Source organism: Artemia franciscana, chromosome 17 (genome assembly GCF_032884065.1).
Source record: "Artemia franciscana chromosome 17, ASM3288406v1, whole genome shotgun sequence".
Taxonomy (NCBI): domain Eukaryota; kingdom Metazoa; phylum Arthropoda; class Branchiopoda; order Anostraca; family Artemiidae; genus Artemia; species Artemia franciscana.
In genome coordinates, this window is record NC_088879.1 from 35,752,847 (window position 1) to 35,777,774 (window position 24,928).

The 24,928-nt window shown below is 34.9% G+C and overlaps 1 protein-coding gene across 3 annotated transcripts in view; it reads right to left on the reverse strand.

Moving 5' to 3' along the window:
- Nucleotides 1-2,469: 2,469 nt before the first annotated feature.
- Nucleotides 2,470-24,928, reverse strand: part of LOC136038190 (retinoic acid receptor RXR-like) — a 49,735-nt gene continuing 27,276 nt past the window's right edge. For 2 of the 3 annotated variants that reach the window (XM_065721272.1, XM_065721275.1), the window contains 3 exons: nt 23,006-23,150; nt 19,412-19,569; nt 13,809-14,254 (listed from right to left, as the gene is read on the reverse strand). In XM_065721272.1, coding sequence (XP_065577344.1) covers nt 23,010-23,150 — 141 coding nt within the window. In that variant the 3' untranslated portion in view covers nt 13,809-14,254; nt 19,412-19,569; nt 23,006-23,009. Of the gene's footprint in view, nt 2,950-13,808; nt 14,255-19,411; nt 19,570-23,005; nt 23,151-24,928 lie in introns of those variants that run through there. The other variant, XM_065721273.1, reaches the window with a different exon arrangement.

Consider the following 24,928-nt stretch of genomic DNA (forward strand, 5'->3'; position numbering starts at 1 on the left):
AGTTTCATCGAGTTTAGTCTTACCCATCCAAAGTTACGAGCCTGAGAAAATTTATCTTATTTTAGAAAATAGGGGGAAACACCCCTTAAGTGCTATAAAATCTTAACAAATATCACACTGTTAGATTCAGTGTATCAGAAAACCCTACAGTAGAAGTTTCAAGCTCCTATCTATAAAAATGTGGAATTTTGTAGCTTAGCCACAAGACAGATCACGAATGCGTCTTTGCTTGTTTTCCCAAGGGTAATCGTAGCGACCCAGTGGTCCTAGAATGTCGCAAAAGGTCTCATTCTAACGGAAATTAAAATTTCTAATGCCCTTTTTAAGTGACCGAAAAATTGGAGGGAACCTAGGCCTCCTCCTGCACTTATTTTTTCCAAAGTCATCGGATGAAAATTCTGATATAGCCATTTTATTCAGGATAGTCAAAAAACATAAAAACTATGTCTTTAGGGACGACTTACTCCCCCCAGTCCCCATGGAAGGGGCTGCAAGTTACAAACTTTGACCAGTCTTTACACATAGTAATGATTATTGGGAAGTGCAGAGACACTTTCAGGGGGATTTTTTTGGTTGAAGGGGAGGTTTTACGTGGGGAGGGGGGAACTTTCCATGGAGGAATTTGTCATGAGAGAGGAAACTTTCTTTGATGGAGGCGTAAGATTTTTAAAAGAGGAATGAAAAAATAAATATGAAAGTTTCTTCAACTGAAAGTAAGGAGCAGCATTAAAACTTAAAATAAACAGGAATTATTACGCATATGATGGGTTCCCCTCTTCCTAATACCTCGCTCTTTACGCTAAAGTAATTTTATTAATTTCAACGATTTATTCTACGGCCTTTGTGATTCAGGGGTCATTCTTAAGGAATTGGAAAAAAAAATTTAAGCTTTAGTGTAGAGAGCGAGTTATTGACGAGAGGGCAAACCCCCTCATATACATAATGAAAACATACGAATTTAGAAGTTTGTTACGTAAGTTACGAATAGTTTTACTAATAAAAACGATCGTAAATATAGCTGCCTTTTTAAGAAACTAAAAGATTAGAGGGTAACTAAGCCTCCCCCACTCCTTTTTTCTCAAAATCGTCCAATCGAAACTATGAGAAAACTATTTAACAACAACAAAAAAAAAAAAAAAAAAAAAAAAAAAAAAAAAAAAAAAAAAAAAAAAAAAAATGTAAATTTCTTTTTAATTATTTACGCGCGGAGAGCTAAAATCAAAACATAAATTAATTCAAAAATTTTCACAAAGTAAATAAAAAAACTAGTTTTTCTTATGCAAGTAAGGAGCGACATTAAAACTTAAAACAAACAGAAAACATTCTGTATATGAAAGGGGTTGTCCCCTCCTCAATGCCTCGCTCTTTACGTTAAAGTTTTTTATTATTTTAAAAAGTAGAGCAATGAGAAAGAGTCAAACTTTGGCGTAATCAGCGAGGCGTTGAGGAGGGGACCACCCCTTTCATATACGGAATTACTTCTGTTCGTTTTAAGTTTAAATGTCGCTCCATACTTGCAGTTAAAATAAAACTTGTTTTTTTATTTAATATTTAATTGAAACTGTCTCAAAATGGTCAGGCGAATGAGCGACATAAATTCACCACTCAGCTATTTTCAGAAAATATGGAGATGAATTTTAAACCAAATTGAAATATACAAGGTGCGTCAAATTTGTTAAAATAGGATTTATGCCATAACTCAGTAAGAGATTAGGACATAAAACCAAACCATGAAACCTTTAGTTTCAAAGTTTCAAGGAAAACTCTGAATCTTTTAAAATTTAAAACTTTTAGGGAAAGTTCATGGGGATTGTTTAAGAAATCCAAAAGTTAATCTTTGCAACCGTGTTGTCAAAAGGGCATAAACTCAGTTCAAGATTCGAAAAATATATGCATGAAACAGAAATAGCACACTTTTAGCCCAACTAATACATTTTTGTTTTAGAATTCTCATTTTTAAAAAATAAACCTTGATGTGCAACACTTCTCTTTAGTAATGAGGGTTGGCATCTATCAGCTATTTCAAATTTTTTATAGATGGTGTTAAAAGACCAATCTTAAGCAAAATTTTCCAATGTACTATACAGTACATTAGATTTTTCTTTCAAAGCTAAAACTATCAGATAGATTTGAAACTTGGGAAATTTCTTAATCAAGTAAGTTGGCGATATAAGACAATGACTATGTTTCCAGGGTTTAATGACTTGACCTATCTAAATCGTTTTTTACATCAGAAAATGAAAAGTTTTCAGCAACAAATTATAGACATCAATAAACATACACATCAGACAACTTGATTGTTTTATAGTTACATTGGAGGTATTGATCAATCCTATTTATTTTACAATTATTGTTCAATTAATTTGTTAGTTAAACAGACTAAAAACTTTTTAACGGGGGTGGCTTAAAAATTTTCAGATTCTAGGACCAGCAAGTAGAAACTACACGATAAGCGTTAATAATACGAAATAATGAAGTTTTACTTAAACCAGCTTTAAATTTTCTTAAAAATTATGAAAAAAAAATATTGTGTCCTTTCTTCTTGTTTTTGTTTCTTATCTCAGGAAGCGGTTCCTTGGCTTAGGAGCAGAGGCGGTACAAGGAGCTTGGGTGAGACGTAAATTTGTTTAGCGAAGGGTGAGCAAAACAGAAAATAAAAATCAAAACTATTAAGGGCTCTATATCTTTTATAAAATTGAAAGGAGGGATAAAAAAAAAGCACAAACAAAAATTTTACAGATAATTAAATGAACTTAAAGTTGAGAACCCTTGACTTTTATTTAAACTTTAGAATCAAAGAAACCATGTCTGTTGCAACGTCTTTTTCTGTGAAGAATTGAAGCTATCACACAAAAAGACGGCAACAGTATACAGACTTTTATTTTAATATTAATTAGTCAAATTTACTGCCCAGATCCTTACTTTCAAAACCTTCGAACTCCAGAAGACCTAGAAAAGAAAGAGGACGTCAATTAATGGGAGATAAAAGACCTGTAAAGAAATGACGGAAAACTAAAACGAAAGGAAAGAAAAAACAAAGAACAGGTCTAAAACTTAAAACTGACCCAAGATATAAGAATATGCTAAACCAGAATAGAGTTACAGGAAACGAAAAAGCATGTAAAACACACTTTGGTTGTGAAGGAAGAATTAATGAAAGTCAGAAAATTGCTTAAAAATTATAAGGCACCGAGGTGATAATAGCGTTTTGAAAAGCACTGAACCCCTCCCCCCAACTCCCCCAAAGAGAGCGGATCCAGTCCGGTTAAGTCAATCACGTATCTATGATATTTGCTTATTCTACCCACCAACTTTCATCAAATCTCTCCACTCTTAAGCGTTTCCCGAGATTTCTGGTTTCCACCTCCAACTCCCCCAATGTCAACAGATCTGGTCAGCATTTGAAATAAGCGCTCTGAGAGATGAGTTCCTTCTAAATATCAAATTTCATTAAGATCTGGTTACCTGTTTTTAAGTTAAAAATATCTCAATTTTCCTAATTTTTCGAAATTAACGACCCCCAGCTCCTCCAAAGAGAACGAATCCGTCCCAATAATGTCAATCACGTATCTATAACTTGTGATATTCTTCCCATTAATTTTATCTCTCCACTCTAAGCGTTTTCCAATATTTCTATTTCCTCCTTCCCCCCCCCCCCTCCTATGTCCAGGGATCCAATTCGAATTAAAAATGAAGCATCTGATACAAGCATCTTCTATACATCAAGTTTCATTAAAATCCAATCTCCTATTAATCAGATAAGAATGCCTCAATTTTCAAGTTTTCCAAGAATTCCGGTTTCCCCCTCCAAACTATCCTTCTAAATATGAAATTTCATTAAGATCTAATGTTAGATCCGTTCGTAAGTTACAAATACCTCATTTTTCTAATTTTTCCAAATTGCTATCCTCCCCCAACTTCACCAAGAGAACGGATCTGGTCCGGTTTTGTCAGTCACGTATCTTGGACTTGTGTTTATTCTTCCCTCCAAGTTTCATCCTGATCTCTGCGCTTTAAACGTTTTTCAAGATTTTTGCCCCCCATCAAACTACACTGGATCCGGTCGGGATTTAAAATAAGAGATCTGAGTAACGAGATCCTTCTAATGAAAGAGCAGATAATTATGCCAAAAAGGCAGCACAAAAGTTATTTCATAGACCTCCTATAGAACCATATAAACAGATTAGAGATATGGTTAGAAGCATTTACCAAAAAAATTTTGAAGAAATGAGGGATGGTAGTAGTAATATAGCTCTTACCCAGAAAAAGAAACCTGGTTTTGATACGAAAAACTACAGTAGATTAAAAAGAAAACATGGTTGTCTAATGTTCCGTTTTCGGCATTAAGCTGATAATCCTCAGTGTGATGATTGTAGTGAGAAAGAAAGTATTTTCCATTATGATGTCGATTGTAAAGAATATGCAAATTTAAGAAAAGAAATGAGAATGTTGTGTAAAGAGGAAAATTTAGGAGAGCTTTCAATGGGGCTTGCATTAGGAATTTTGATTGATGATGAATCTTTGAAGTATAGGATGATAAACTGGTTTATTAAGTTTATATGTGAAACTGGTAGGGAAAAAGATTTTATCTGATGATGATAATATTGTAAATGCTGTACTGACAGTGATGTAATAGGGATTGAGTGATGTAATTTGTATGTGGACTCTATCTGACTGAATGTTTTACAAATGATCTAGGTACTTGATGATTGATGTAAAAACAACCTGCTATAAAGGAAGATCTGTTTGTTCTTTTTAGTTTGAAGCTGAGCTGAAATGATAATTGCTATATTGAAAGTAGCTGCAGCTAATGGTGAAGTGCCAAAAAGAAAGAGAATTAGTCATATTGAAAGAAGTCTCAACTGACATTGCTGTCAAGAGGAGACTCAAATCTCTCATATCAGAGATCATGTCCTTCTAAACATGAAATTTCATTAAGATCCGATCGCTCCTTCGTAAGTTAAAAATACATAATTTTATCTAATTTTTCAGAACCAGTCTTCCCCCCAACTCCCCCAAAGAGAGCAGATCCATTCCGGTTATGTCAATCACGTATCTAGGACTTGTGCTTATTTATCCCACCGAATTTCCTTGGCAAGTCGTGGAAAGCTACCCAAAAGGAAACTATTTCACCCGAAAGAGAAAAATGGGAAATTAGAAGCTGAGGAATATTAAGAAGAACAATGCCTTTTTTGAATTATCATTTAAATATTGAAAATAATCCCCCCCCCCCATTCTGTGTTTGAAAATTATATTACAGTTTAAAAAAATCATAATAAGCTGCCTTTAGATTATACCCAGTAATTGTGTTTAACTTAGTAATCTATAACTCAAATTAAAACATATAACCCAAATAAGGCATTTTTTAAATGTCTTTTCCTGTTTCCTTCCGGAAGCTGCACAGCTACACTGGAATGACCTGGAACGAAATTTTAATCATTTGCACTTGTATTCATAATTTCAATACCACAAAAATTTACTATGAAAATTGATTCCTACGCCACCCCCTCCCCCACAAAACAAGGACAAGGGTTGTAATCCCCCCCGAGGATATATAAGGTTTTTATTGAAATCGAAAGTCCTGGTGCCTTTTTAAAGAGTCTATAGTGATTGTAGAGCCAATGATCCAAATGATCCAAATACCCCCAACCCTTAGTGGGGCATAGAAGAGAACCCAGAGAAGTATACCGTATTTATTAAATAAAAAAAAACAGGTGTTTTTAACTGAAAGTAACGAGCGACATTAAAACTTAAAACGAACAAAAATTGCTTCAAATATAAAAAGGGCTGTTCCTTCCTCAACGCCCCGCTCTTTACGCTAAAGTTTGACACTTTCTCTCAACTCTAATTTTTAAAACAGTAAAAAACTTGATGTAAAAACTTTGGTGTAACTATTGGTGTCAAAATTCCGTTTTTTAGAGTTTCGGTTACTATTAAGCCGGGTCGCTCCTTACTACAGTTCGTTACCACGAACTGTTTCATAAGCACCAACTTTTGTGGAAAATATAGTGAAAAAATCCACGATGTTGTTTTTGTATTATATTGACCTTAGAAGGCTTTCTTCTTCAAAAAACTTTTAATAAGTATTCTTCTTAATTTTAATTCTCAAAGGTGTGGCTTTGTAGGTGAGGGGAGGACAAGGATTTATTGGTACTCATCCGTTATCCAGCACTTGAGAATTTGGATCTATAAGACCAGGCAATAACCAGTTTTTTGCTGTTTGTAAGTAGCAGCAGTATTAACAGCAGTAGTAGCAGGTAGGCCTACATGTTGGCTTTTGGTAAGTTCAACATTTCACTCGTGAAGCCTCAGAAGTTTCCTCTTGATAAGGTAAGATGTTCAAAACATATTGAACATATGCCAGTATTAGTATCTGTGCATATAGTGTATTTTGATTTATTTCAACTTTCCACTCAATATTTTTTTGGATGGTTATTTCAATATACTAAGCCTTTTTGGTCAATTGATCTTCTCCCTTGTCATTTCCTGAAGTTCCAAACTAATATGCTCAGTCAATACTGAGTCACATCCTTCTGACAACCTATATACACATAACGTGTTTTGATTTAGTTCAACAGTCCCCTTAACATTCCCTAGAAGATTTGCCTGAAAGCCCTTTGTATGTTGGGAAAGCAAAGAAAAAACATGCATACCTTTCTTAAAAACATATACTATATATAAACCGTGAACAAATTGCCTAACTTACATCCCTTGTCCCGAGGGCTGGGGGGGGGGGGGCGAAGCACAATTACAGGACCTTTCAACAATGCTGAAGAAAATAAATGTCAAAAAAATTTGATTGGATAGGGGTTGGTGGGGTGTTTGGCCTCAAATCACTTTTGACTCTTAAACAGCACACTCTTAACTTCCATTATCAATCAAATGAGCCCCGTCTGAAGATAATACAATGACACATTCACCCTGGCCCCCTCACACCCCCGTCCAAATATCTGAAAAAATTTTGAGAGCTATTGTTCAAAAGAGTCGAGCATCCCAACAAAAGACTCCAGGCCCTCCTAATTCTAATCTGGAGTACAACCTTCTTTTCCTAGACCACTTCTCTTGAACTCAATGAAAAACATCGACAAGACTCATCAGCTATGTCAAGACTCGCAATACAAATTTTGCAATATAGTCTTCCTTTTTCTTTTTGTCTCGAAAATAGCTTTCTCATCGTTAAAACGATAAACTCGAAAAACAGAAAACAAAGCTCACCTTAAACAAAGAAAAGCCATCACCTTCGGTCCTCACATATTCTAGAGACGGTTCTTTAAAGAAATCCAATATGGCCTGTTCCACCCCCTCAATACAACAACTGTATGTCCAAGGTCGTATAGCCTAGATGAAACAAGAGCTAAGAGCTCATATGGCACTTGTGACGAGGCAAGAAGAGCTAAGAGCCAAGAGATCATATGGTATGAGCTCTAGCAAAATGCCATGAATAAATAGAGTGATTTGAAAGGAAAATAAGAGGCTTAATGTCGGTCATGATTTAAAATAAGAGCTCTGAGTCACGATATCCTATTAAATATCAAAATTCATTAAGATCCGATCACAAACTCGTATGCCATAAATACCTAATTTTTTCTAATTTTTCTCTCCCTTTTGCCCCCCAGATGGTCGAATCTAGGAAAATGACTTTAACAAGTCAATTTGTGCAGCTCCCTGACACGTCTACCCATTTTCATCGTCCTAGTAGGTCCAGAAGCACCAAACTCGCCAAATCACTGAACACCTCCCCCCAACTCAACCAAAGAGAGCGAATCATGTACGGTTCTGTCAATCACGTATTAAGGACATTTGCTTATTCTATCCACCAAGCTTCATCCCGATTCCTCCACTCTGTGTTTTCCAAGATTTCCCCCTCCGACTCCCCCCAATGTCAAGAGATCTGGTCAGGATTTGAAATAAGAGCTCTGAGACATGAATTCCGTCTAAATATCCAATTTCATTAAGATCCGATCACCTATTCGTAAAATAAAAATACACCAATTTTTCACATTTTCCAAGAATTCCGGTTTCCCCCTCCAACTCCCCCCAAAGTAACAGGATCTGGTGGGAATTTAAAATTAGAGCTTTAAAGCGCTAGACCCTTCTAAATATCAAAGTTCATTAAGATCTGGTCACCCTTTCGTAAGTTACAAATACCTCAATTTCAAAATTATCCCCCCTCCCAACTCCACTAAAGACAACAGATCTGGTCCGATTATGTCAGTCACGTGTCTTAGACAGGTTTTTATTCTTCCCATCCAGTTTCATCCTGATATCACCGCTTTAAGTATTTTCTAAGGTTTGCGGTTCCCTTCAACTGCCCCTCCCCCCAATTACGCTGGATCCGGTTGAGATTTAAAATAAGAGATCTGAGTCACTTCTAAATATGAAGTTTCATGAAGATCCGATCACTCCTTCGTAAGACTATTTCTAATTTAATTTGGTCCGGTCCCTGATACGCTTGCCAAATTTCATCGTCCTAGCTTACCTGGAAATGCCTAAAGTAGCCAAACCGGGACTTTAGGTTTCCCCCCTCCAACTCCCCCCAATGTCATCAGATCCGGTCAGGATTTAAAATAAGAACTCTGAGACACAACATCATTCCAAACATCAAATTTCATTAAGATCCAATCACCCCCTCATAAGTTAAAAATATTTCATTTTTTGCGAATTAACCGGGCCGTCAACCCCCCCCCCCCCAGATCGCCAAATCAGGAAAACGAATATTTCTAATTTAATCTTGTCCGGTCCCTGATACGCTTGCCAAATTGCATCGTCCTAGCTTACCTGGAAGTGCCTAAAGTAGCAAAACCGGGACCGACAAACAGACTGACAGAATTGGCGATTGCTATATGTCACTTGGTTAATACCAAGTGCCATAACAAGTAAATTCGATAAGGACTATTGACAATGCCCTAATGCCAACTTTCATCAAAACGAACCTGAGCTGAATTGGAGTTTAGCAACAAAAGATTTTGTATACAAAGCATGAGCTATATTTTGATTAATCCTATATAGTTTCTAATAAGGTTCGAGCAGTATTTTGGGTTAGATTTTTAAAGTAACATACTAGAGCGTTTTCTTAAATAAGTTCGGAGACCAAGCAGGCAAAGCAAGACAATGCAAGGCAACAGGACAATAAAAGAAAGAAAAAATAGAATTCCAAGTACTGACCTTTCTTTATTATAGCTTTCTTAGGCAAAATTGGTTGAGTGGAAACAATTTTCAAATCCGCTTAGTTGCCAAGAAAAAAAAAAAAAAAAAAAATCAGAAGCGCGAAGTCTTTTCCTGAAAAAGCCTCATTGAAATCATGGCTCAAATAAGATTTTTTTTTTGCAAAATTATAATTTTCTTTTTTACTGTGGATAGCTTCGTTTTTTTTCCGTGCCCTTATTCTCTCGTATCAAACAGTTCGTGGTAACGAACTGTAGTAAGGAGCCACCCGGCTCAATAGTAACCAAAACTCTAAAAAATTGAATTTTGATATCAATAGCTACATCGAAAGAATTGCATTTTAATGCTGATTTTAAATATATTAAATAAAAAAAAAAACAAGTTTTTTTTAACTTGAAGTAAGGAGAAAAAATTAAAACTTAAAACGAACATAAATTACTTCGTATATGAAAGGGGCTGCTTCCTCACCAACATCCCACTCTTGACGCTAAAGTTTGACTCTTTCTCTCAACTCTTCTTTTTAAAACAGTAAACAACTTTAGCGTAAAGAGCGGGATGTTGGTGAGGAAGCAGCCCCTTTCATATACGAAGTAATTTCTGTTCGTTTTAAGTTTTAATTTTGCTCCTTACCTTCAGTTAAAAAAAACTTGTTTTTTTTTATTTAATTTCTGAACGTTTTTCAATCAATGCATGTTTTGATTTTGGCTTTCCGCAGAGGAATAATTAAAACGAAATTTGCATATTTATTATTTTTTTTTGCTAAATGACTCTCATAATTTTGAAAAAAAAGAGCGGGGGAGGAAGCCTAGTTGCCCTCCGATTTTTAGGTTAATTAAGATAAAGGCAAGTAGAACTTTTAATTTTTTACGAATCTTTTTTTTAGTAAAAGATATACGTAACTTATAAATTAGCTTACGTAAAGAAGTTTTGTATTCTCATGTTTTTATTACATATATAAGGGGGTTCGCCCCCTCGTCAGTACCTCGCTCTTTACATTAAAGCTTAGATTTTGTCCCAATTCATTAAGAATGACCCCTGAATCACCAAAGCCGCAAAATAAATAGTTGAAATTACTAAAAATACTTTAGCGTAAAGAGCGGGGTATTAGGAGGAGGTGAGCTCCTCATATGGGTAATAATTTCTGTTCGTTTTAAGTTTTAATGCTGCTCTTTACTTCCAGCAGAAAAAAACTTTTTCATATTTCTTTTTTCATTGTTTTTTTTTAATAATGCTAGTAAATCCTGCGCTCCCTTCATGGAAATTTTCTTCTACCATGACAAATTCCTCGATGGAAAGCTCCCCCAGCCTATCCCCCTATTCTCAACCCCTCCCCCAACCAAAAAATCCTACTGAAAACGCTTACATACTTCCCAATAACCATTACTATATGTAAGCACTGGTCAAATTTTGTAACTTGTAGCCTCTCCCCCAGGGACTGTGGGGGAGTAAGTCATCCCAAAGACATAGTTTTATGGTTTTCGACTATGCTGAACAAAATGGCTATCTCAAAATTTTGATCCGTTGACTTTAGGAAACAAATGAGCGTGGGAGGGGGCCTAGATGCCCTCCAATTTTTTTGGTCACTTAAAAAGGGCACTAGAACTTTTCATTTCCGTTAGAATGAGCCCTCTTGCGACATTCTAGGACCACTTGGTCGATACGATGACCCCTGGGAAAAAAAAAACAAAAACAAGTTTGACTCTGCCACAATTCTACTTTTTAAAACAATTAAAAGCTTTAGCGTAAAGAGCAAGGGATTGCGGAGGAGACAACCCATTTTATATACGGAGTAATTTCTGTTCGTTTTAAGTTTTAATGTCGCTCCTTACTTTCAGCTAAAAAAATTAGTTTTTTTTATTTAATTGTCAAATAGAGACGGTTCAGAAACTTACATATGTGTACGATATTTTTACATATTATTTCTCCTTATTTGAGTTCCTTATTTGAGTATATGTCCATACTGACGAAGACTCAATTTTGTTTTATAAGACAGCTAATATAGGAAGATTGTGTCAGAATAAAACGTAAAATCGTATTTAATCTGCTGGGTTGTATCAATCATTCTTATAGTCCCTACTCGAAACTTGCATCCAAAGAGCTAAAATAAACTTTAAGTAATGCCTTAAATTACCGGTTTTTCTGATGATTTTTGAAGTTTTTTGTTGATTAGCCCGTACTAGACATCACCACCCTTACTTACGGCAACTTACGTTCACTCTAAGCTTGCTTTCATTCACTCTTTTCATTTTTCTTCATTTTAAGTTTCCTTTTCTTATGGATTTCTGCTTGATTTATCAAAATTATTTTGCTCAAACTAAGAGTTTATGCAAAATCTTTTGAATTTTACTTTTTGGTTCTCGTTTGGTTTGAACTTTTTGCTTTTTATGCAAAATTTCCTGTTTTCAATAATATAATTCAAAAGAGGCCATTAACCATTTTTATTTAAAGGGCAGGTAATAATCTTGTCAACAGAAAAAAATCGGCTTATGTAATTTAAAATGCATTATGGTGCAAATATTAAATATTAGTGGAGAACACTTTCTTTTTGATTTTTTCAACTTTTATAATGACCACATTTATGGACAAGCAGGGCTTTACCGTATGCAAGGTGCAATATATTAAAACAGATTGGACTAATTGACAGTGTTTTCAGATCGACGCTGTTCTGAGGTAAAGAATTCTCTATACTTTTTTACTGATACTGACAAATGTCCTTAGAAATGGAGACACAACCTAGGTTTCCCGGTACCCACAGGTATATCTTGTGGAGACAGAAAAGTAATCTATTGCCAAGAGGGTTAGTTTCCAAAAATCAAAGACAGAGAGAACACACAAAAAAATCAGTTAGTCAGTCAAAGATCGTGCAACACCCTGGTTTCATCTTTGGAGTTAAAGCTATAAAGAATATTGATTAATCCCATCTCCTCAAAAATATATCTTCACCATCCATTCACGCGGTAGATATTCTCGAATGGGTTTGGTCCTTCTGGGCAAGAAAGCATGGTGAAATTATACCTTCTATGGACACAATGCCATCCATCTCAATTATACTTCTCTGCAAATTTGACACAAAGCTTGTTCCCAAAAATGAATGCCCGTGTTCTGCAGAGCTCATAGAAAGCTGTTTATACTCCTCCAAAGGATTAATAATACGGCTTCTAGAGATATAACAGGGTGTCAATGGATATTCTTCTGAGTACCCACCATTCTTACTAGCTATATACTAGTATCACCGTTACGGTAGGTAAAGAAACACCTCACAAGGGATAGTCAATTCCTATGTTAGACAGCCTGATTGCACTAAAGTCATTACTAAAAAAATACTACTGTTGCCAACAATCTATGAAAAGGGGTTGAGCCTTATATCTCGAATCGGCAAAAAAATTGTTATCAATTACAACAGCAGAAAGAACCTGTTTCCCGAAGAGCAAGCTTATGAAAAATGCTGTTGCACTTATGCTATAAATAATTAACGCTTAATGCTAAAACCTCTTTTGTTCTAGAGTTACTTTCGACTTACAATCAACTCAAAATCTATTATAACCAAATTTTCATGAGTTTTAGAGACCGAAAGCGTTAAGTAAAGGTCTCCCCCACAGTCAAAAGTATAACGTCTTTTCAACAATCGACGGTTTAAAAGGTGTTTTATATATTTTTTTTGCTAATCTTTAACATTTTGTAAAATGTCATAAAATATATGCCGTATTTCCACGACCTTACTGCATAGTTCTTTTGAAGGACGATACAAATTCTTCTTCAATAATTTTATTAGGTTCTTAGAAGTTTCCTCTAGGCTTCTCATACAAGCCTAGATAATCATGAAAACGCCCAGAGGTTTTTTGGGGTTAGGATGCTCATCCATAGACCAGAAGCTATCGTCAACGCAAAAGTACTGTATACACTGTTATTTGATTTAAAAATTCAATGCATGAAAACGATGCATTTTCGCGAAAGAAAAGACACAATTTTAGAGATCAGAGCGGGCATAAGTCGAATCCTCTAAGTTAACAATCTTAAACCAAACAGACTAAATTGAATGAAGAAATCCAGCACAAAAAGAAACGGAAAAAGGCCATTAATATGAGTTGTGCAACCCTCATTTAACTCCCCAAAACAATTAGTAGCATTGCCTCTTCAATGAATACGCAATATATTTTCAATTGAAATTATTCTTTACCCGATGGTCAATATATTTGAAAGAATGAATTATTTTAGTCATTTTATGATTATTATTACTTCGCCATTAGTAAGCATATAGATACAGTAAACCCTGGCATTGGGGTTTTTGGACAAGCAAGATCCCTTTTCCTACTTTTATCAGGTTCACTCTATATATATAAAAAAGTCCTAGCTACATTTTTTAAGTTTAGCATTAATCCGCAAATATAAAATGGCAGGCCCAAAATAGGTCTGTCGAAACTGTTTTTGAAACATAACCACAATATCACTTTTCCTTCATGGCATCCCCTTCTTAAAAGGGGATGCTTAAAGTTGAAAGTATACAATAGTTGTTCGTGTATAGTAAGTGCTCTTCATAAATTGTTTTGATAAACATAGTTATGTATTTATTTAATTTTCTCTATCTTGTACTCCGTCCCTATGAACTATCCCTAACTCTAAGAACAACAAGCAGTTTGCAAGAATACAAAGAAACAATATTTTATTGATTAAATTTATATTAAAATATAAAATAAAAAAATGTTGTTGTATGTTGAGTCAGGAAGAGGTTCTTTGGCAGGAGCAGAGGCCACATAATTGCACAGCTTCAATGAGCAGTAAATTCGTTAGGTGAAGGATGAGCAAAAAATTGAAGCAAAATTAATAAAAAAATTGTTTAGGGTTCTATTTTTTTAGTAAAATATAAAAAGGGGAGCAAAACAAAAATATACGCGAATTTTACTGAGATTCTATTTAACTTGAGATTTAGAACCCTTGTTTTTTTTTATTTAAACTTTAAAATTATAAGAAACCAGTTCTGCTGCACTGTCTTTTTATGTAAAAATAAGCGTCTATACACAAAAGGACGAATGCAACAGAGAACAGGCTTATACAGAGAGTTCCGAAATTTACTGCTCAGCTACTTCATTATCTAGAAAAGAAAAGAAAAGTCAATCATTTGCAGACAATAGACAATATGTTTTTCCGAACTAAAAAATTTATAGAAGGATAAATTTTGAAGACAGGAGAAATACATTACAAGAGCGAAAACCTCAAGGAGGGGCGGGGGTAGCATGGATTAGTTTTTGGAGGAAAAGAAATTTTCTGGACAAAAACTTTCATGGGTAGATAAGGTGTGATTTAAAAATTTACATTTTCTAAGAGCCCTACGGAGATAAAACCATCGAATAAGTGATGAAGAACTAATATATTATACAATATATATATATATATATATGTAGCTAAGCGTATTTTACTTATTATCAATTCTGGTACCCCTTTTATTGAAATCCTTTGAAATCAAATTGAGTCAAATTTAGTGAGGTCTTGGGGGATGGTGAGAAGGATGGTGAACTGTATGAGAGTCAGGAAGGTGTACTACGTGTAACAAGGTCGTGAGAAAGACACATTTGCACTATCAAGAACGCCTCAGGAGCGACTAAGGCCCAGCGGCCATGGGGCAACTGTTTTGAGACTATAATTGCTAACTAATTGCGCATGCAACTGTTGTGTGACAAAGGCCTTGAGGAAGTGAGGTCCAACCCACGAGGCAATCCAGATGTTACTGGTTTCCAATCAGTCTAAAACCGGTTCCGCATGAGACTCAAGTTGTGGTCACGGTTGCGTTACAGTGTTGTCCCAGACATTTTCGGGAGCTACCGCCTTGATATTATCCAATTATTTTGGCTCTCAACATGTCAGACCAGGAATTAAACGTGAAAGTAGACTAAAAGTAGACTAATATCATGATTGTCAAAATGGCTAGTATACAATAACTGAGCAGCTAGGGGTTTTTAGTTTAAACTTTAAGGAGAAGGTGGAGAAGAAAATCGAATTGAATCATAAGAATATATGTGCATCCAGGTAGTCAAAAGAGCACATCTCCAATATCTTAGTAATTTCTAAGGGTATTAAGTTGAAACCTTCAATCACTGGTGAGGAGGGTGTCGAACAAAATCAAAGTATACTATATACACCTAAGTAGTCAAAAGGGCGCGTCTGCAAAATATCAAGAGCGGCTAAGAGTATTTAGTAGACGCTTTCAGAGGATGCTGGGGGAGGATTCTAAACTAAATCGAAAGACACTATGTGCATCCATTTCGTCAAAATGATGAACCTATAAAGCTGAAAGCTGAAACCTTCGGTGCATGTTGAGATAAATCTCGAACAAATTGTCAAAAGACAGTATCACATGTCACGAACAGAATTATTCAATTCAATTTGTTCTAAATTATCCAATTCAAATGATAATTTAGTTAGAACACAAAAAAAGAAAAAGAAGAGCAAAATTTAAAAAGAGAGAATAGCGGAGAAAATGCATGGTAATTAACATTTCTTTCTCTTTTTCTGTTTTTTATTCTTGTTTCTAAATTCTAGCAAGAAAGTAAAGGTTAGAATAACCAAGCCCCAAGTTTCTTTTTGTTTACTTTTGAACAGGTTTTGAAGAGTATTAAGACAGGTCTAACAACCAAGGCTAGAAATTGGGTAGAGGAGGAAGTGGCTACAGTGGGTATTGGAAGCTACAGTGAAGATAGCGGTCAAGTTTGGTTTTGGAACGTTGGTGCTTCAGAAGGCGGAGGAGGATTTTCTAGGTATTTTCAGGAGGAATTGTCTACATGTAGATTTAGGTATCCATATAACTCGTTTTATACCAAACAATAAGCTGTAAAAAAAATCCGGTTCTATTCTACTTTGTAGATTACGGATGTAGATGAAGGATGACAGATTGCCGAAGATCGTTCTTATTGGCCACGCAGCAAGGATAAAAAAAAAGCAGGGCGGCTCCAAGGAAGGTGAGAAGAAGTCTTAGGGAAGTATTTAGAGTAAATTGGGATTTTTTGGGAGGGGTGAAGAGTGAAGGTTTGAAAATAATTGGGTAGAGGAGGAGGAGGGAGTGGCCCTGTGATGGCTTTTAGCGGCTTGGTGTTGCCTTGAGTTTTAAGTAGTGGTAGTAGTAGCATGAAACTTTAGCAACTCTAGTAAATGATAAATTAGAGTCAATAGTATGGTCACTGAAAAAAAAGTACTCAATACCGATGTTAACTCCAAAGCCTCTTCAGCTACCTCTACTGCGTCAAGATGATGTTTGAGTATGAATTTAAACAATAACGCATTCGACCAATTTTATTTTGTACCTGAGCCCAACCATCATGAAGAAACAAAATGAACGTGATTAAAAGATTGGATTAAAAAGATGGCAGAGTATGCTAAAGAGAATGTAATGATTCTGCAAGGAGAGTAACCTGACGAACCAAAAATTATCCATTTAGGTTTTGTTTGGTTTCATCAGAATAATCAATTCTGACGGTATAGTTTCCTTCTCAAAAATGTCTGACGAAAATGGAAATTTTTGGGATGGATAATCTTAACATGTACAAGTACTACCTCGTATAAAGCTATCTACACTACTTTATTGATTTTTTTAGTGCCCAAATTAGCATTCCCCGTAACCAATTTTAGATATTTTTCAATTCCTCGGAAGCTAAAACAATAGCCTGTGTTTATTTTTATCGGGTTTTAAACCTTTAGACCCTTAATCTTAAGCAATAGACGTTAAAATGTTTGTATAAATAAAAGATCTTTAAGACTCCTATATTCCGTAAATTAAACAAATTTTAATCCAAATGGTTTTAAACGAACGCCAAAAGAAGCAAGCGTTTGGAAAAAATCCTAAGAAAAAGTAGAAATGCATTCTAAATTTGGTCAGAACTCATCTTCATATTGAATTTTATGTGTCTTTAAATGTAAATTTTTATTTTAGAAAATATTAATTGATCTCTTCAATAACCAGAGGAATATGGCTTTTCTGATTAAGACTCATAGCTATAGATGTTTTATTGCTATTATTGCTAGCCTACATGTTTTGTCAACTTTATTAAGAAGAAAAAGAAGAAGAAGAGGAAGAAGAAGAAGAAGTTTATTATTATTCAATACAGTACAAAATACATTTAAAAATGGAATTACAGTGCACTTATTCCCCCTCGAAAGGCTAATAAGGATAATAATAATTAGCAAAGAAAGTTTAAAAAAGTTTGAATTAAGAAAAAAACTATATACAGCAAAGAGAAGGATGAGCCAAATGAAAGATAGCGTTTTACAATTGGAAAAGAATGAGGAGAGGATCTATCGGCGGAGCGTCAGCTTTGACCAGTCGAGCAAACCGGCCAAACCCACTCAATTTTAATCCTCAACCCTTCAGTCATTTTAGCTCTAGAAAGTGGGATTGGACCAATTAATATTGTTTTAGAAAATGCGGTTCAAAATTACAAGGCTTCGTGAGAAAATGTAGCAAATAGTATATTTTGATGAACTGCAAAAAATTGCAATTTCCTAGACGTTACAAATCAAAACATCAGGAATAAATACCATAAGCAGCGCATCAAAGCAAATATTTTACAGGTAATGTGTTTTGATATTTAGAAGGCACTGATTTCTTGCTCTTCTGACATGCATTGGTTCCAACAGAACTTTCGCAAAGGGTGGGTAAGAGAGAAGTGTCCAAGATGCTTTTTTGCGGACAAAAGAAGAGAAAAAAGTTAGAAACGAAAACATAATGTCATAAAAGTGTTACATTTTTTCCAAACAATATAAATATGGCACTTTTTAGATTGGCGGTATTATTAAGAGATAAAGAAAAATAATCTCCTCCCCCTCCTCCCTTATAGGCATCCCACACGGAAATGACGCAGGGGTCTCCTTAGTGAATAGGAAAACTTGGGCTCAAACCCAAACCAAAGCTTCAAAGATTGGGCAGGGTCAAAGACTAACTCAACCATTTCTTTTCAAAAATGGTAATCTGAATGAAGCTAATAAACTAAGAAAAACAGTTCAAAAACATGAATTCGGTAATCTGTATGATCTTATTACAAAAATAAGGTCAAAAAATTGTTTAATAGCAAACCAAAGAATTATCATTTTGTGGTTAAGAAGTAATGGTACAGAAGACTTACCAAGCTTAATTTTTACTTACCCGAACCACCTGAAGTTACCATTCATAACGTTAACAGGTACCTCGGTTCCATCGTCCAAAGCCTTCCGGTATTATCTTATCACTTACCGGCTGACGCACCCCCCTCCTTCTTTCACTTTTATTTCCCCCTTTGAAATCAAAAGGAGAACTTACAAACTAAGAAAAACAAGTGTTTCCTCTTTGTATATCCGCTTACTCTTATTAGTACATTTAGTGATATCCTTTCAAAGCCCGTATCACTATGTTTCAAATAGATTACGGAGTATGATCAATTTCAGCAAATATGGAAAGAGGGTTTCATAGTCCCCTTGAAAAAACGGTAAGCCTGGTTTTAAAGCTGTTCGACCCATCTCTTACTCCTATATTATCAGAACTATATGAAGAATTCCCTGCAGATTGACTGAAGATAAAAAAATCCTTCCCCTTACTGACCTGAGGCAATGCCGAGAGTCCCCCTGAATGGGAAATATTGGTAATACTTCCCATTCGGTAATTTATTGGTAATTTATCTTATCGAATCCATATTGGTAATTTATCTTATCGAATTCATTGGAAAAATTCTTGAAAAAACTAATACCTTGCTAAACTTAATTTCTATCAATGTCCAAAAGGCATTTGACCGTGGTAATCAATGTATTAGTTAAGACACTTGTCAGAGAATCTAACAATGACATTTTCCTGGAAAAATTGGTTACCTCTTTCTTATCAAATAGTTACAAGTAGTCAAACACCAGAATTATTATTCCAATTCCCTCTTCTGGGTCCCCTTCTTTTTCAGTTATGATAAACAGCCTGTCTAGTTATATCCAACAACCTGGATAGTCAATGTTTTTAAACCTTGTTTATTGCTAATTTGCTGTTTTTGTTTGACTCCGAAATACGACTTGTTCCGGCACGGCTTATGATAGTAATTTTTTGAAATGAATATCTTATCTTCAAAGCCGATTTTTTCCCACAAAAGCTATGATTTTGCATGACAAACTCTAAGCACCATTATCATGTTCTTGGTTCGGAGGCAAACTTAGTATGTAAGAGATCTTAGGTTAAAAATCCGCAGATGGCCTATTTGATGGATATTTTTAAATTATTTGATGAACAATAGGTAACTTTGGTACTTACTAGACATGCATCTTTGCCCCCATATCTATATCCAGCACAAACCATTTCAGTGTGTATTTTGACATTGATTCCTCTACTTTTGTGCCAACTTTCGCACTGAGCGTTGTTTATTATCCGTACGTGAACAGCCTGTAGCGTCTTTGGACGTATTTTTGACCCTAAAAAGTGAACAAAAATTGAGTTTTCTGTCAACTTAAAGAGGGGAAAAAATACAGCACAGAAATTTAAAGTCACTACCGGTGTTACTATTATCTGTTTCGTGGCCCTTCAGCCAGGAGGTGCAACGGGGGTTGGGAGCCAGCCATCCTGTGCTTCCGCATAACCTACATGCTTACCTTCCCCAGATTTCTCTAGGTTCCCATTTAGTAGTAGTAGTAGTAGTAGTAGTAGTAGTAATAGTAGTAGTAGACAAGTTTAATAGGAAAAACTTAGCAGCTATCGCCGATTTTCATTTCTTTTCAACATATTCAAAATCCAACTACACTGGTAAATATAAATCAAACTATAAACATTAACACTTATTGTACATATCGACGAAAACCGGGACGAAAGAATTACCATGTCGGTTTGTTCTTGCTTAAACGGGAACTAATTTATCTTGCTTTTTCGTTCTTGATGGTAGAGGTTGATCAGGCAGAATGTCACAGTGCTGAGATTTAGCAAGCAAGAACTTTCCAAAACTCATTATCAGAGTTCCGTTCTGGTCTTGGAGTGATGCCGGTCCTAGCACTTCAAGACCCTTTTCGAAGGGGATGTAACGGTAGCTGGGGTGACACTTGCTGAGCTTACAGAGTCACTCCAATGACCCACCATTCCAAGCAGAAAAAAACCCAGATAAACCAGGACTTTCAAAGTCTAGCGTGCTAACCACTCGGCTAGAACGACTCTTCTGTCGTCACAGGTCTTCAGATATTCAATAATCATGACAAATGTATTGTAAAGTCAAGATAAACTCGTGACGGTTCTGTTAACCGTATTTTGTTACAGGCCAACAATAACACACAAAAAACATGAATTATTAAGGGAGAGGGGCCAGGGATCATACAAAATTAGGACAAGAATTCCTGTGATGTAGCCAAATACTTAGCTTTATATAGGAGGGGGGGTTGTGGCAAGCATTCTCTTACTCTCTAGCGTTTACCTTTATTTAATTTGTTTCAATTTTAAAATATAGAATACTAAAGAACGCAACATACTTGTTTAGTCCGAAGTTTAGTCTCTGAGCGTTAATTAAAATTGCATTCCTTATTTCATCATAATACGTATCGCAAAGGGTTTTGGTCGTTCCACAATGTATGTATTAGCAGATAAAAACATTTTTAACTTTCTTCTTTCAATATTTCGATTTAGGTAGATTTTCCTCTGTTGACTCTTGTGCATACATTCGGTTTTTGTGTCTGTGAGTGTGTAGAAAATTAAACCTTAAGTCGGAAAAACCCACATAAATCAAAAATAAGGTTCATTTACCCGACAGAATTCAACACAATCAATTCATTAATTACGTTTTTGTCTTCATAAGCTTCCAGAGAGGTATCTTTGGTAGAGTGTGCAGAGACATAGCTGACGTTGATCATTAAATAACGTTAGATCACGAAGATGATGCAAATTACTGTGAAAATTTTAAATTTGTATTTTTTGGGCTTGGAAGTTTGAACATAACTTTTACAATAAATAAAAATGACCCACGGTCATGTTTTTTAAAGCAGAATCTAGGCTACTTTCTTGTATTTCTATGAAAATTGATCCCCTTTTTTGTTATAGTTTTATGGAGCCCTACTAATAATCTACATCATATAAGGTTCAATCATTTGTTTTAATTTGAAGCCAAGTATAGCGAGAGGTCTGAGAGGCATGTTTCCCAACTTCAAAAGTCAATGCTAAAAGTACAACTTTACCATTGATTGAGGTAAGGTTGAAATTTCCTACGATTAGACTCAGTAATAAGGCAACTCAAGGAATAGTATAACACAAATAAAAAATATATAGCTTGTTATCAAAATAATTATCAAATATTATTTTATTGGCAGTTGAACTATCGATCAAAGGATTGTAATTGCAATTTGGATCGTGAAAAATCGTCACTTTTATTTAAAAATTGCCAAAAAGGGAACAAAAGGTTAGACTTATACAACTAGATGAGCAGAACTGAATTTTTTTTTTAATTTAATCTGTAATATTTTGTAATACAAACTAATGCAATGGGTGAAGATGATCCTCAACTTTAAAAGTCAATACTAAAAGTACAACTTTACAATTGAGTGAGGTAAAGTTGAATCTCTCTAGGATTAGACTCAGTAATTAGGCAACTCAAATTGTAAAAAAATTATACTATTATTCAAAATTTGACAAAATGGAACACCGATTTATCAGTATTTATCACATGGAGCACTTCTTAGCTTCTTTAAATTTAAAAACTTTCTTTAATTTTTTCATATTTCATCTGTTTGTACATTTAGAATTTTTCCTCGATTATTTTCATTAATTCCTCGGTGTTCTTTTTGATGAATTATCAGGCAGATGTGTCATTTGCCTGAATTATTTGCCTGAATTATAAGGCAGATATGTCTTTTCAATATTATTAATATTTGATTCTTTTCTTTGCTACTAACAATTGCCAAATTTCAAACAAACTAAGGAGTGTGATTTTAATCGTATTATAGCAATAATTCTGTTTGGAGTTTCTAATTCTTAGAAACTAATGAGATTTTGCATTCTTTTGAGAGTGTCAATTGGAATGGAATGGTGTTTTTTCAATAAGAGAATTTCAAGAAATGTTCACATTTTTTTAGGTCTCATTTTATTTCTTGCCGGAATCGCATATCTATTTATTCTGATTTTATTGGGGTACCCGATTGTTGCTCGATTTTTCGTTTTTTATTTATGTCGACTAGTTGGACATTTAGTTTTCTTGCCTTTATTTTACTATTTTAGCCGAGTGGTTGGCATGCTGAGCTTGCAATCCGGTGCCCGTAAGAAAAGGGGTTCGAGTCTTGATGTTGCTGACTATTTGGTTTGGAAGAGGGTCAACGGTGTGAGTGTGTAAGCTGAGACTGAGTCGACCCTGCTCCAAATGGGTGCCTGGAGAAATCAGGGGAGAAAACAAGAGAAGCGTCGTATGATTTGATCCTAACCAAGTATAGAACCCCCACAGAGCAGAATCAGAAAATCGGTAACTTCACGGCGCGGATCATTGTCTGCATGCGAAAACTCTTTTTTAATTCTATTTTGCTGTTTTACCCCCTTTAACTGGTTAAGGAGCCAAATGAGGAGATTTTTTCGTTCTTATTTATGTATATATTTATTTTAGGTTTTGAATATTTAGTTTTCATTGCTCTGGTATCGCTAAGTTATTTCCTTTCACAACTGGCTAAGGAGCCAATGGATGTGTGCAATCCCGGAGGGGATGTGTGTAATAATTTGTTTTTATATTATTCATTTATTTACATAAACTAGCTTCTATGACTGTTTGAGCCCCGCCCCCCTAAAGGCAAAAGACATCAAGCATTACAATATACCGTTTTGCTTTTTACATCAGTATTTTTAGGAGCCATAGAGTAAAGGGAATAGGTTAATTTATAATTGCAGAAGGCATACCTGCTTACATGACACCCCAACCGGCAGCCCATACATAATCTCCTTCAAAATCATCTCCTTTGTCCGGTAGGCATATTGGTGAAATGTGAGGTTGATAAGACACGGGTCTGGATAAAGTTAGAACAGCAACGTCGTATCTATCAGCCTTAAAAAAAGAGTGTATTTTATAAATTATTCTTGTCACTTTAAGGGTCACCAAAAAAAGACGAGAACCTGACAAAAAAACAAACCAAAATTCTTGGCGCAATAAATGACCAAACAAAATTAAAAGGAAAACAGAATCCTGATGCCCTGAATGGGAAAAAATTTCAGAACGGATATTATAAAGCCTCAGCAGGCTCCCTCAGAAATTTACCTACATCTTTTTATTGCTTACAGCGACCAAAAAATGCATTTCCAAGGACGTTTTGAGCACGGTATTATCTCTTAGGCATGATTCGACTCAACCTAAGCACCATTCCATTTGAATTCTGCTGACACGACTGAGAACTTTTGCCTTTGACTTAAATTCATTTTGACGACACAAGTGCTCCAATTTTCTCTTTTGTGGAGAATGTTAATGCCAACATTTATTTCGAATGGGAATAGTCTAAAATGGTACGATTTAAAATAGGTCATGCCTAATAGCGTGTTTCTGCCGTTTAAAAACAATTTATTGCCAACAAACAGTTTTTATCAATCAACCTTTAATCGCTACCAATATTTGTCGGTGTAACTTTCCAAAAAACAGTTGTTTGACAAATTATTTGGTGGATTTCAGGTTATAGCGGAATTTTCGATGGATTTTGAGCCATAGACTCCAAAGATTTGAAACATGGAAATGTCTTTTTTTTTGGTCTTTTTGCATATAAATATTTTTTTTTTTAATGCTCACTTTATCTTTTGCTCCGAGTAAAACTCTTGAATTTTCATCACTTTGGTAAAAGCCTGTCACAAGTTTAACTGAGTTTTCGGAGAGTGTGTTACCTTTTTAGGGTCAGGGATAGCTAGGATACCTTTTTCTCGTTTAAGTTTTCGTGCTTGTTTTACCATATATTCGGTCACCTGAAATTCTGTAGCAACTTTTTTCTGGCTCCAAGATTATGGCACCAAAGTCAGAATCTGGACTTTTTGGGATCTCCCAACAGACATAAGTTTTTCTTTTAAAAGGCCCACGAGCTTATCAAAATCTTCTGCTTTTTTGATAAAATTTCTTTCGTCTTCTGACATTTCAATGTCATAATCTAGAGCTTTGGAGATTTTTTTTTCTTTACTTCTTTTGTTACATTTTCAACTTTTCTTTTGTAATACGATCACTTACTATGTGATGACAAATTATGAAGTTTAGTTGGAGTTAAACCCAAATCGTCTAAGGCTGCATTTGTTTGTGAAAGGGAGACATTTCTAGATTCAAATGAATCCAATTCAATCATTAGTTTGTCACCAGATTCATTTTCAGTGATTTTGTTTTTTTCTTCACAGAAGTTTCGACATGAAGTCTTTTGTCCAGGTTTAATAAAAATATTTTTTTCTCACAATTGTTTTGAAAAACTTAAAGATACACTTCTTAGTGACTTTTTGTGTTTTTTTTTTTAATGGATCTATGCATACTGTTTGATATTTTTCAAAACACATTGAGAAAGTAGTACCTGTGATGGGAACAAACATTTTTAAATTCAATTAAATCGATTCCAGATCTAAGTTGAATTAATTCTTTTTCTTCCTCGGTTAATTCTGATACAGATTGTAATTTTTTGGAAGGTGTATAAGTTGTCTGAAAACAGTCTGATTCTTTAAATAGTCCAATGTTACAAGCTTGAGGATTTGTCATTTTGATTTCCGCTTACCCCATTTTAAAACTTTAATTTACTTTCAAATAAATATTTGGTTGACAAATAAAAGAAAATTTCTGATTATATTTTTATTATTTTTTGGAGTTGAGAT